Source organism: Cucurbita moschata, unplaced genomic scaffold (genome assembly GCF_002738365.1).
Source record: "Cucurbita moschata cultivar Rifu unplaced genomic scaffold, Cmos_1.0 Cmo_Scf00021, whole genome shotgun sequence".
Lineage (NCBI taxonomy): Eukaryota > Viridiplantae > Streptophyta > Magnoliopsida > Cucurbitales > Cucurbitaceae > Cucurbita > Cucurbita moschata.
In genome coordinates, this window is record NW_019268537.1 from 2,658,751 (window position 1) to 2,671,123 (window position 12,373).

At 37.0% G+C, this 12,373-nt stretch overlaps 1 protein-coding gene across 5 annotated transcripts; it reads right to left on the reverse strand.

Annotated features, from left to right (window-relative positions):
* Positions 1 to 263: 263 nt before the first annotated feature.
* LOC111458323 (paired amphipathic helix protein Sin3-like 4) lies at positions 264 to 11,169 on the reverse strand. 5 transcript variants are annotated; one of them, XM_023100897.1, is made up of 25 exons: positions 10,787 to 11,169; positions 10,632 to 10,664; positions 10,376 to 10,516; positions 9,701 to 9,856; positions 9,364 to 9,550; positions 9,186 to 9,284; positions 8,873 to 9,037; positions 8,420 to 8,771; positions 8,062 to 8,198; positions 6,835 to 6,910; positions 6,726 to 6,755; positions 6,242 to 6,528; positions 5,999 to 6,153; positions 5,610 to 5,737; positions 5,241 to 5,495; positions 4,043 to 4,738; positions 3,858 to 3,928; positions 2,226 to 2,861; positions 2,019 to 2,119; positions 1,789 to 1,927; positions 1,528 to 1,680; positions 1,260 to 1,423; positions 1,065 to 1,176; positions 773 to 981; positions 264 to 679 (listed from the first exon to the last, which is right to left on the reverse strand). In XM_023100897.1, exons 3-24 carry the CDS (start codon positions 10,447 to 10,449, stop codon positions 820 to 822), a joined length of 4,335 nt encoding a protein of 1,444 aa, XP_022956665.1. In that variant the 5' UTR covers positions 10,450 to 10,516; positions 10,632 to 10,664; positions 10,787 to 11,169; the 3' UTR covers positions 264 to 679; positions 773 to 819. The 5 variants fall into 5 exon arrangements, with proteins under 5 accessions (XP_022956665.1, XP_022956666.1, XP_022956664.1 ...); XM_023100898.1 differs by having other exon boundaries at positions 10,376 to 10,470; positions 10,785 to 11,169; XM_023100896.1 differs by lacking the exons at positions 10,632 to 10,664; positions 10,787 to 11,169 and having other exon boundaries at positions 8,480 to 8,771; positions 10,376 to 10,625.
* Between the last annotated feature and the right edge of the window lie 1,204 nt (positions 11,170 to 12,373).

The following is a 12,373-nucleotide window of genomic DNA, read 5'->3' on the forward strand; positions in this document are numbered from 1 at the left end:
GAATAAGAGAGATATGGACATATAAAGCGAAAAGGTAAGGGAAAGTTGCATAGGATACCAAAAGTGAATGGGGCAATGGGGGAAGGCATGTTGAAAGATGAAGTCGGGGGATATTGGTCATTATGCGCTCCAACAGTTGAGGGGTCATAAGTGAATGGGGGGTTGTTTAAAGTCATGGAGATGGGCTGGTGAACCCACCGCCCCGCTCAACCATTCTCCACTCAGCCTGGAGTTGTGGCCTAATTGTGAATGCAGCAGAGCTCTATTTGAATTACAACCCTTTTTCTTAATTGGAAAGGAACACTACTACAATGGCTACAATAAATGAAAGAACAAAAAAGAATAGCTGAAACTTTGGAGATGTTTCCTAGGAAAAATAGAGTGAGAGAGAGATCGTATGATAGCCAAGTAGAGAATATCTTTACATCATAAAAATTTACCCTATATTTACACAAACGTAAACGTGGCTCAGTCAGCCACCAACTCAGTAAATGCAGTAAAGATCGAGCAGAGCAGAGCAGCAGCTATATATATCTCCTCCCAATGCCTTATTTTCATGGTGAGGCTGAGATATATAAATAAGAATACAGTAAAAGGTAAATGCAAAATACCCGCTTCACTATGCTCCCCAAACTTTGCATTTTCAGCTTCTTTCCAGTGCCTCCGTTAAAAGTTACTACTGTACAAACACAAAAACACATAATAAACATAACTTATCTCATTATACAATAGTTACAACACTGGGAATTGCTAACGGCTTTGGCTTGCTTACCATATTTACTTCAAACTCAACTTCATGGTTTGGTTTGGTTTGGTGTATCATGAGTTCTCAAGTAGCTTGTGGAACTTCTGCACCCTCCTACTACTTGAATCCCCACTGGAAGACTTCGACTGGTCGTCGCATGAGCTATTTCCATGCAGACGTTTCCTTTTGCTATTTCTACGAAATAAAAAGTCCTCTGTATCTAAAACGTATGAAACCTATAACACAATGAAACCAAACTGATCAAGCCAAAATGCAAATGTATGGTCCATGGATAAGGAAACTTCAAAACAACCATTACCTTCGATGAATTGCAAGCAATTTTACACTCCAGACCATTTACAATTTTAAGCTCTTCCAAAGCATGGCATGCGGCAGAATTCTCATCGCCACAGGCATATTTACGTTTGTTTCTGTAAGAACCATGGGATTTGATGACAAGGCGAACTAACTAGGCAAAATTGAATTGCTATGCTTCAACAATCTTAATTAATACCTCTTCAAGAAGATCCCTGACTTCACCTTTTTCTCAGGGAGAACTGAGAAGAAATCATTATGCAGATAAGAGGAAAAAATGGGGTCCATCGTAACGGCAGTTACTTCAGGCTTATCGTAGCCATAGTCCATAAGCTGAATAGAAAGATGAGTTGGTGTGGATGACTGCATAATAGATTTAACAATCAGTTTAAACAATTTAATACCAAGTTCAAGTTTGGCTATTCATAATAATGCAAATAATAAGGCAAATTCACTAAAAAGCATACTCGTTCTATGCGATAGATATTCTCATCATGAAGAAGTACGCGAGCATTTTCATGATAAACTGCATCAATAAATCCTCCCGTTTTTCTTGATTTTTCATACGCATATAGTTGGAGAAGTTTGTTATCCATTTCATCTGAGGCAACTGCTTGAAGCTGATATATTGCATGCATGGATTGATCAGTATGTCGAACAAGAAAGCGTAAAGGTAAATCGAAAAAATATAACATAAGCTAGAGAGAAGAAAGCTATAAGTATGCCACCTGCTTGACAAGTTTATAAATTAGTTTGTCTAATGTGAATAGAACATATGACTGGGTTCCGATAGTGGCTCGGCAATCATCCTCAAACTTTGTGTTATCAGAGGAACCGTCCAGTAGACTATAAAGTGCATTCATGAACCTAGCCCATAAAAAAAGGTATCTTAATTAATATTGCATTGACCATTATATAGCTACTGGGAAGAAGGCCAAGGGCATGGAAAGTACAAGACCTGGCATATAGATCCGTGGGAGTTGTATCACTTGAGGCCCTCCATTTCCTCTCTGAGGATGAAGAGTTGATCTTTGCAGATTGTATTCTCTCATACAGTGTCTGAGAATGTGAAATAAATAAAATATTAATTTCATTAAAAAAAATCATGAAAATAGGGGAAAAGATTCGTTCATGGAACTATCTTTATAAGTTTAATGAACCTTACCTGGTGGAGCCTAAATAGCACATAAAAAGAGTCGTTTCCATAAAATACATGAGACTCCCTTCCTTCTTCATGCAACATGGGAGGAACATGCTTGGCAAGAGGCTTTACAGTCAATAGAAAGCGTTCAGAGAAGGGTATAGATGTTCCATCTCCTTCCACGTCATGGGCATCGGCCATCCCTTCTGCCTCACCTTCACTCTCAGCCTTATTATCATCATGTTCTCCATCCTCATGATCTTCGCGAGAACAATCCTCCCCATCACCAGAATCACTTGCAGAAACATCACCATTTTCAGAGGCATTTTCACTCTCCTCTGATGACCTTTGAGCACTTTCCTCCCCTTCATCATCAGCATCAGCATCATTTTCCCCACCAGCCTCTCTGTAGCATAATTCTTCTTCACCTCGGGTGCTTGGATATTGCCTGCCAGCAACAGCTTCCTTTTCTGGCAGAGCTTTCAATTCTCCGTCATAATTGGCAAAATTATCTTCTTCAAAATCTCCGTTTGGAGATAATTCACCCTCTTCCCTTTCAATTTTTAAGTGTCTAACAGACTCATCAGCATATCTGTGGCCTTTTATGCCATCTGCGACTGTGCCATTCACAGTTAGAATTTGTCTTGTAGGGCCCCCAATCTGCAAGAGTTTCAGATCCATTAGAAGACAATGTCGCCATTATTCAATTTAAACTCATCATGCATAAACTACAAGTAATCTACTCTAGACTCATGCAATGAGCAGTGCCCGAACTACAAATTGGTGGAAGATTTACTTTTATTGAATACTTGTTCTCTTGAAAATCGATATCAGTTTCCATTGCAAAAATGGCAAGATGTAAAAGGTGGCAAGGTGCAAAAGGTGCCAAAAATCAGACTACAAGCCACCTCCACTTCACTGTTCAGTTAAAATCAGGTTGATCACAATTTTACAATCTGCATACCAATGCAGATAGTAAAAATTAAGATCAATAGAAAACACACAATACTTAACAAAAAGTTTGGAAGGCTCCTACCCCTAAAGGTATATATTTTTTGTAGACCAGATGTATAGAAGCCTAAATACAGCTGATAAGCTGCGGAGGTGGTTTCCTTCTTCATTTCTCTCTTCTTCATGTTGTTGTCTCTGCTTTAAAGGGGAAGCAACCATTGATCACTTGTTGCTTCATTGCCCTTTTGTATGCAAGGGTTGGTCCTCTATTTTAGAAGAGTTCGGTCTTTCCATTTGCCAGCCCAAAAAGGCTGATGACTAGCTGCTCAATGGCCTTGAAGAAGGACCATTTCAGTGGAAAAGCCAAGATTCTTTGGGGTGTCCAGTTAAAGCCACTTTAAAGTCAACGTGGAAGGAGCAAAATCTTAGAACCTTTGAAGGTTGAAGAAGTTTGGATAATTCTTTTGTTTTTAGTATACAACACTTGGCTTCTTGGTGGAGTTCAAGTCACAAAGATATATGTTGTACTTATTGCCTTCCCTTGATTATTATAAACTGGAAGGCATATTTGTGAGTTTGTTCTTTTGCTTGGGGAGGAGTTCTCTCCATCCCTCACCCTTAAGTTGTCATATCAAATGAACTTTATCGAGCACCATAAGTTGTTTAGATGCTATATTAATTTCAACAATGAAGGAACTGCAATACCTCTAAGGAAGGTAACTCAATTCCACTCTCAACGGCACTATTTCCAAGCCGCGAAGGAGTAGTGCTCAATCCTTGAACAAACAAACAAAAGTGTCAGTCAGAATTTAAAATAATGTAGGAAAGAAAAAAATCAAACAGTAGAAAGGAGAAGGTGGAAATACAATTGTGATAACAAGTTTAGCAACCTGATGTGTTTTCTATGTTAGTTTTTCCATTGCTTTGCTCTGCTGCAGTTGCAAGGGATACATTTGAATTGACAAAGCATTCGGTAGAATTGTCTTGTTTACTTACTCCTGACAATTCATCAGTCACGGGTGCATTATCCTGAATTTTATTGTGTTGGGAACTACTGCAGAAAGGATCACCCTTCCGTACAATACGATCTGCATCATGGAAACTATCTTCTTTGACCCCATTGTCCCCATTCAAGGGCCAAGTCCTGCAAGAACTTGATTGTTCAGGTGGAATACTTTCATCTCCATTTCTAGACGAATTCAATGGCTTCGGGTGCATCATAGTGGCACCCCCACCAGGACTGCCATCACTCTCTACTACATTAATAGTAGCACTCTTGGTAGGATGGATCTTTGCCTTAATAACATCTTCGGTGTCCTCAGCACCATGAGGTCGAGAAGGAACACCAAGCATGGGCTCAAGGAAGGTTGTCCATACCTTCATAACCTTATCTAATTGTTCCGTCGAGCAAACTTCTCCACAGGAATATTTGATTAGTTGATATAGATCTTCATGAAGCTCTGGATCAGGATACTCAAATTCCAAATTCGGAATTATGGGTCGTCTATTTCCAGCAGCAATAGCAAGCAACACGTCATCTTCCTTTCGCTTCTTCTCACTGATCTCTTTGATCTCCGCCAACAAGGCTGTAAAAATAAAAATAAAAAATAAGAAAACAAATTACCAATGAGAAAGCACCACAAAAAATTGACAACTTCAAAGTGCTACTATGATCAGATAAAAATCAAATAGTGAGTTACTAAATGCTATCTACGTGGCTTGACTTTAGTTCCCCAAGTGATAGGGAGACAGATAAATCATTTAAGTACCAAGTAAAATGAGGCACATCAAGGTTTTACAAATACAAAAAAAGATACATCTCACATATAAAAGTACCATATGGTGGCCAATTCATTAGAGGACAGAGAAAGCAAAAGGCAAGTGAAATGATAAGACACATCCTAACCAATCAACAATGTTGTACCATTGAAATAAAATATAAAAGCCAATATAAATTGCACATTATATTTTTACATTCTTACGATCACAAAAACTAAGGTGCAGTATTCAAGAGATTAATGAGCAGCATAAAACAAAAAAAGAAAAAAAAAGAAAAAAAAAAGATGCAATAACGATGTTATAAGTCACCTTTAGTGCTCAAGCTTTTTGTGTCTTGCTGCTTGAAGTAGAAGCTACGATGATCAAGTGACTTATGATAGTTCTTAGCATATATTTCAGCCCAAACTTTATTGAAGTCATAACGACACCGTGCCCATTCTTCCTGTTTCTGCTTCAATCGGGTCAAAATAACTGGCAGAGCAAGAGACGCATTCTTCCTCAACACATCCATAACATCAAGCCCATGGTCACCATATAATCGTTCGATGCACCTCAGATTTAGAGCTACAGGAAGGACAGGAATGTAAGCCCAGTAAGGAAAATGAAAAAAGAAAAAATGAGATTAAGAACCTTGAAATGTATAGTTAAATAAAAACTAAGCAGACAGTGACCACTGACCAGTGAGGTGATCCTCAATTGTGATTGGACAGTCTGCTTTGATCACATTGTTGTTGATCCTTTCAAGTAGTTCTTCAACACGCTTAGTAGTCACATTTACAGACTCCAGCAACATGTCAAGTTCAAACCTGCCGGCATCAGTACAAAGCACAATGATATAAATCATTCCAAAGTAAACAGAGTAATTAATCAGTGTAATAGTAAACCACAGTGACTTTTCCAGCTCTAAATGGATAAATTATGTAGAGAGAAGAGGACACTTGATAGAAAGGTCAAAAACATTAAGTACTATGAGGCTCAAAAGTACTGACTAGACTTGAGTAACACCTTAGAAATCAAACAACAAAGGAAAAATAAACAATTTTTTTGTATCAATGGTGATATCTGACCTGTCATCTTCGCATCGGAAAAGGCTTTCTTCATACTGGTTTTTGCGCATATGTTTAAAAGAGTAATCCTCGCTTCCTGAAGTGACAGATACCCAGTGATCATTCAACACTTGATCACCAAGATCTGTTCTTTGGCTGGCCGAAGGTATAGGATACTGAAAGAACAAGAACACCCAACATCAGGAAAAATAAAGTCAACAATATCCTATGAAATGCTCATTGATTCCTTATGAAAGTGAATACATTTTTTGGCAGAAGGCGGTAACTGGGAGTGCAACGTTCGCAGTTTGATAGATCGAGTTCATTTATTGGCTTCGCCAAATACTTGTCTTTGCTAGAAAACACAGACATCCGATGACCTACTATATCTTTACTTCCAAATGCAGCATTCTTTTCAAGTCTATCTCTTTCTCGATTTTCACGATCTCTATCTTTAGAAATATCCTCTTTCTCACGTTCACGGTCTCTATCTCTGTCCCTATCCTCCACTTGCACTGTTCTAGGCAAACTTCCTTCATTCCATAATGACTCTGTAGTGAATTTTAACAAAATTAATAAATAAGAAATACTAAGTACACGTCTCCTAAAGATACTCGACTAGTAAAAGCAGTTCGAAAGTTTGTTGAAGCCTCTACAAATTTACAATCACGATCATTAAGAGCAACGACAGATCCAGCTTTCATATAATATTAAATTATGGAAAGGAGAAAAGAAAAGGCATACATACTTCTACTCATGACACCAGCAAGAAATCCATCTGCAAAACAATCCTTGATCAGAGTTAATGTTAAACAGTACAAAAACCACCAAAACAAGAACAAACTCTAAACAGTTACCATTCCTCTCGCATCGTGCCAAAAATTCATTGAAACCATCCATAAGATCAGAATATCTTCCAAGTAAATCACCCATCTGACAAGTGAAAGAAAGAAAATGTAATGAGTTTAAAGTTTTTGCCAAGTAAAAATGTTATTGGGACAAAGTATGGTTTAGGAATCTTTTTACATGCGTTTGCTAGTTTACAACCCATCTTGGGCTGAGAAGCTACACTCTCTGTGAAACTCTCTCTTTCTAGATATCGTGCCCCTCTCAACCATATTTTTAAGAACTATTTTCCTTCTACAGTTATGAAATCTTAAAAATGATCAACCTTACAGTAATGACCATGAAAATAGAACTCCCGGAACTTGAATTTCAAGCAACAAAATAAGACCTTCAAGGGTTCATCAAGGTAGAAAATGCCAAGATAACTCACTATGAAGATATACTTTAGTTCATGACCGACCACTTGAAGATACAATCAGGGATTGTCAAATCATCCCTCTAAAGATTTTTCTGATTGCTATGAAAGACCAAAGGTTATGAATGAATGGATTGCCTGCCTTTCATAACAAACTAATAGATACTAATAGGAACTACAAACAGCTATCAAAACCAGATCAACTAGATGTTCTATCCTTCAGGACATAGGTCACTTCACCCAATCACCCTAAAATATCTCTACCTACAATTGTTGAATTAGGTCTAATTATAGCTAAGTTTACCAAGGCATTACAAAACCCCAAAACTCCAAAGAATGTAATTTTTTTCTTCATTATTAACTCATAAAGATAAGTGATCCAGAGAATATTCCTTAATTTTTCCTTAATCAAACTTGGCACATCTTATTCCACTGCAAGTTTGGTTCTTCATAAGTTTACATTCCTCACGACTTTGGGATAGCATGGGTCTAGCATAACAATGTCAAGGAAGATGTAAAGCATTTAAGACTTTTTGGACAGTTGCAGTTTCAGGAAGCAGCCAAAGGTCATCCGAATGAGTGCAATAAAATCTCAATTATAATAGAGGAGAGAGAGAATATTGAGTTCTTTTAGGAGCTATCCAAAGATTGGAAGGGCATACGGTCTCACACTTAATCTGTTGCTTCTACATAGTGTACTCTAGCCAAGAATTTTTTTTTATTATTTACCCAGCAATTTTATATTTTTTTCATCGTTATCGGTGTCTGCAAAAAACTATTAAGACATTATATGGGAGACAGGTGTAAAATAAAGTATCCATACCAAAGATTGAAGTTCTGCTCGGGTAATTATCTCCTTGCTATAGATATGGAGACATTTCAAAAATTCCTGGTAATCTTCAGCATTTCTCAACTTCTCTTTGACTCTTTCACAGAAAGCAAACTCCTGGCTGTATATACCTGCCAATCCAGAATAAATTAACAAGCAAATAAGAAAGTCGGTGGAATGAAAGGTAATGGAATGGAAGGGGGACAGAGGAAAATTGTATGGTCATCAAATTATTAAAAAAGCATGTCTTGAACATATTGAATGTATGTAACCAAATTAAGAGCCTGAGATTTTGTTGAGAATGAAACTCAACAACTAGTGAAGTTATAATTAAAGCAATCAACATACTCACTCTTTGCAGAATTTTTATCATCATAAGAAGAGATGGGAAGTACGCCAAAATTTTCATCACCTTCTCCACCTGGATGCAATTGATCGGCAGTAGAGTCGTCAATCCTACGGGCTGTTTTCCTCTTGTGGGGAAACCGATGCGTGCTAAAGTCCCGTCTTCCATCATGCTCATAGTCTCTGTCAACCCTATCCCGATCATGTTCTCTCCTATCTCTATCATCTCTTCTTTCCTTTTCCTTCTCACCACGCCTACGTTGATCTTTGTCCAGTTTCATTAGAGCTCTATCATGGTCTGGTTCCGGACGGTCAACACTAAGGTCACGTTCAGCATGGGACACAATAGTTCGATCTTTCTGGAGTTATAATATGCCAACTTAAGGTTACTACAACAGTTGTCCGGAATTTAATTTAAAGGGCATGTATTTAATATTATAAAGAGGGAGAGGTATCGAACCCGGTCAACTTGCATTTGCCGCATAGTGGGCATGGCAGAATGCCTATCACGGAGCATTAAACTTCTTCCAGAGCTATAGTGAACAGATCCTGTGGCTGAAGAATCTGGAAGAAAATGAGTAAACTCAACAAGCAAATCTGGGTGCTCTTGGAAAAGTGCAGCAACCTGTGAAAAGTCACCAACAAAAACCATTAACAACCAATCTGCAATTTTGATTTACAAAAAAAGTAACCGAGAAAAATGTACTGTGACAGAACCAAATGCACAAAACAGACAACAATGACATAAACAACGGTAAAAGCAGCACACAAACCTCCTGGTAGACCTCAGTGATTGACTTGTTTTCCTTTCTGTACATATTTAAAATGTCTAAAAATGATTTATAAACATGATCATCGCCTTGAAATCGTGTCTGCATGTATCCAGAAAAACAACTAATCAGTGTAATTCATAAAAGCAAACATATTTCATAATTGTGAAAAAATTTCAACCTTTATCTTGTTCACAAAATTGATAGCTTCTTCAAACTCGACAGGTTTCTTTTGTGTAGGTTGATCATCATCCAGTGGAAGAGTGATCTCATATCCTTTGGGCAAGAATGTATTGAAGCCCAAAATGAGGTCTCGATGGCCTTTAAACAAATCCTTTACTCTTGCAATGACTCCCGCAGTATCAATTCTACAATCAAGTAAAAAAAAAAAAAAATTAAATCAACAAATAGCTCCCTCTCACAAATGCCCTTCCCCCAAGGTGTAAACTGTGCTACTTGGAAAGAAGTCAAAAACCAGAGGGGGGAATGGGTTAAATGAAGCGTAGACTATGAAATACCTTTGGGCCTTGAAATCTTTCATAACTTCAAGGAAGTCTTCATACTGTTGTCTCTTGTCTTGAAATATGTCCTTCACTCTCTTGAGATATACTAGGGCGTCATTAGTGGTTAATTTCTGGGCACTTCCTCCTCCAGACATTTGGGGTTGTGTAGATCTTCATTTTCCAACACAGATTACACAAATAAGTGCTTCTATGACTGAAGTGACTCAAAATCAAAAACTCTATGGCACAGATTATCAGTACAACATGCAAAAATTTGAGTGTAGTTGGATTCTACTTAGGGCACTCCCATTTGAATTCCTCAAAAGCATCGAACTTAAGAATTAACTACAAAGCAGAAAACAGGAACAGACGAAAGATGTTTTTCTTCGCGAGCTGAACAAAGAAAGAAGTTTTCTGGAACTTCTCGAAAACCCTAGATACTCAATAGAATTTTGAAAATAAAGGAAATCGTGAAATTTTCTTTTCATAAGAAACTAAATTTCATCCGGAATTCATGAAAAATTCAAACCATCACAAAATTTACGGACGGAAAGGTAATCCATCAGTTTGATCTCCATGTTCGTAAAAGAAACATCAGTAATTAAGAACGAGAAAGTGTCATATTTAACTAGAATTAATCGAAAATAATAATAATAATACAGGAAAATACAGAAGGTCGATGAGGTTTACGCTTCTGGACGAGTGGAAATCGAAGGACGCTTGAGTTGTGAGCCCATATAAACGTCGTCTCTAGACCTCTTCATCTCCGAAAAGAATTCCTCCGCCTTCAATAGAAACCCATGCTTCGAACTCAGATTAGAATCAAAATTCCTACACAAGAAGTTGCTCATTCAACAAGAGAAACAAGCAAAAGGCAGATCTAAATACTAAAAAAACAGTATAACTTCGAAAAGAGAAAAACAAGAGCGAAAATTCCCATCCAAACCTGTGTTCAGATCACCACCCAATATCCAGAATCCTGAGAAAAACACAAAACACAAAAAAGAAAAAAGAGTGTGTTACTTATCAAAAAAGCAAGCGCAAGACGAATCGGAAAGAAAACAGAAAGTATGAACATTAGATTAGGAAAAGAGATTACACATTAAAGGGTGTGAGGTGAAGATTGTGGAGTAGCGGAATTAGCAGAAAGTGGGAAGCATGAGATGATATACAGAAGGGAAAGGGATAAAATGAAGATGAAGAATGAGGAAAGTATATAGAAGGAACGGAAGGAGCCTCAATCCTCACAGAAAGAATCCGCAAATCAAACCCAAAATTCAACTTCTTCAATGTTCCTCTTCTTCTTCTTCTTCTTCTTCTTCTTCTTCTTCTATTTTAGGTTTTTCTTTCCTTTTCTTCGCCTCTCCGGAAACCCAACACAGGGAAGCTGAGATTGAGAATGCTTCCTCAGAGAACGAAATTGAAACCAAAATCAAGAGAGTTGTACGAAGGAATGTGATGATATATACAAAAACACTCCCTGAACAGAACAGGAAAGTTGGGTTATGGCCACTATAAGTTCTTTTTTTTTTTTTTTTTAACCGGTAACACTCCATGGGTTTACCGGCTACAGACCGTTCATTCTCACCTTCTTCCAAGTTCTACCCACCTCAAATTAGGGTACTATTACATTTCTGGAGGATATGGATTACGGGTTGGGCTGGGTGTGCCCTACCCGGTTTAAAATCAATTTCTTTTTGGGGGAAAATTAGGGTTAACTCCAGTTATGGCAACAAACGCTGGGCTCTGCCTTTCACATTTCAATCCAACGGCTGTAGTTTGGGGATAAATTTGAATTTTAGTTTTACCGGGGTATCTTAGGTATTTTAATTACCCTAATTCTCTCCTTTTTTTTTTTTTTTTTTTTAATACGAAATTGAAATGTCATTTATGCCTTTCTCTTTACTAATTTTATTTTCAGTAAAATTTAAGGTAAATTAAATACTTATCAACTTTCCACCTCATCTCAAAGTTGTCTTAAATTTTTAAAATTTTTAATAAATTATTATACTTTTCAAAAATAAAAAATTAACTTTTGTCAGTAATTTTTTTATGAAAGGTTAATACTTTGCTTGTTTCAAAACATATTTATGAACTTTCAAAAGTAACCTTAAGAAATTTGAAGAGAATCTACGAAGAGTCAATAGACACCAGTAACAAAAAATATATATATATTTTTAAAGTGATAGTAAGATACTGTGTTTTTTAAATAAATTACAACTAATATTCAAACTTTTTTTTTTAAGAGAAATTACAAAGTTTTTACTAATTTAGTATAAAATTTATTGGTTAATGATATAAAATTAGCATTTTAATTCTCTAATGTACGCCGCTACGCTGCGCTTGGATGGGGTGGGATGATTTGGGTCGTCAATTTAGATAATGGGCTCCAGCTTTGAATGGCCCAATTATAGTTCGATGTTGGGCTTGAAAAGACCGTTGGTTTGTGATGGGCCTCCGTACTGAATTCGGCCCAATATATAATTGACACGAATTAATTGAAGGGTTAATGGGTACAAAATGTGAGGTGTTTGATTTATGAGTGTATAAAGGAAAATGATTTAAAGTTAGGGTTAGGGTTACAGAATATGGCGGAATTTGTTGATAATTGATATCAATTTAATGATTCAAATAAGAAATGATATTATCATCTCTCTGTTTCTTCTTTGTCTTAAGCATTACTTTCCC

Bases quoted from the DNA above. Each gene is read 5' to 3' on its own strand.
- LOC111458323 (XM_023100895.1), bottom strand. From the start codon at position 10,536: ATGAGCAACTTCTTGTGTAGGAATTTTGATTCTAATCTGAGTTCGAAG. The intron at 6,756-6,834 runs GTAACTGTTTAG...ATTGTTTTGCAG, and splicing joins GGCACGATGCGAGAGGAATG to ATGGATTTCTTGCTGGTGTC. The intron at 4,739-5,240 runs GTGACTTATAAC...TTATTTTTACAG, and splicing joins AAAAAGCTTGAGCACTAAAG to CCTTGTTGGCGGAGATCAAA.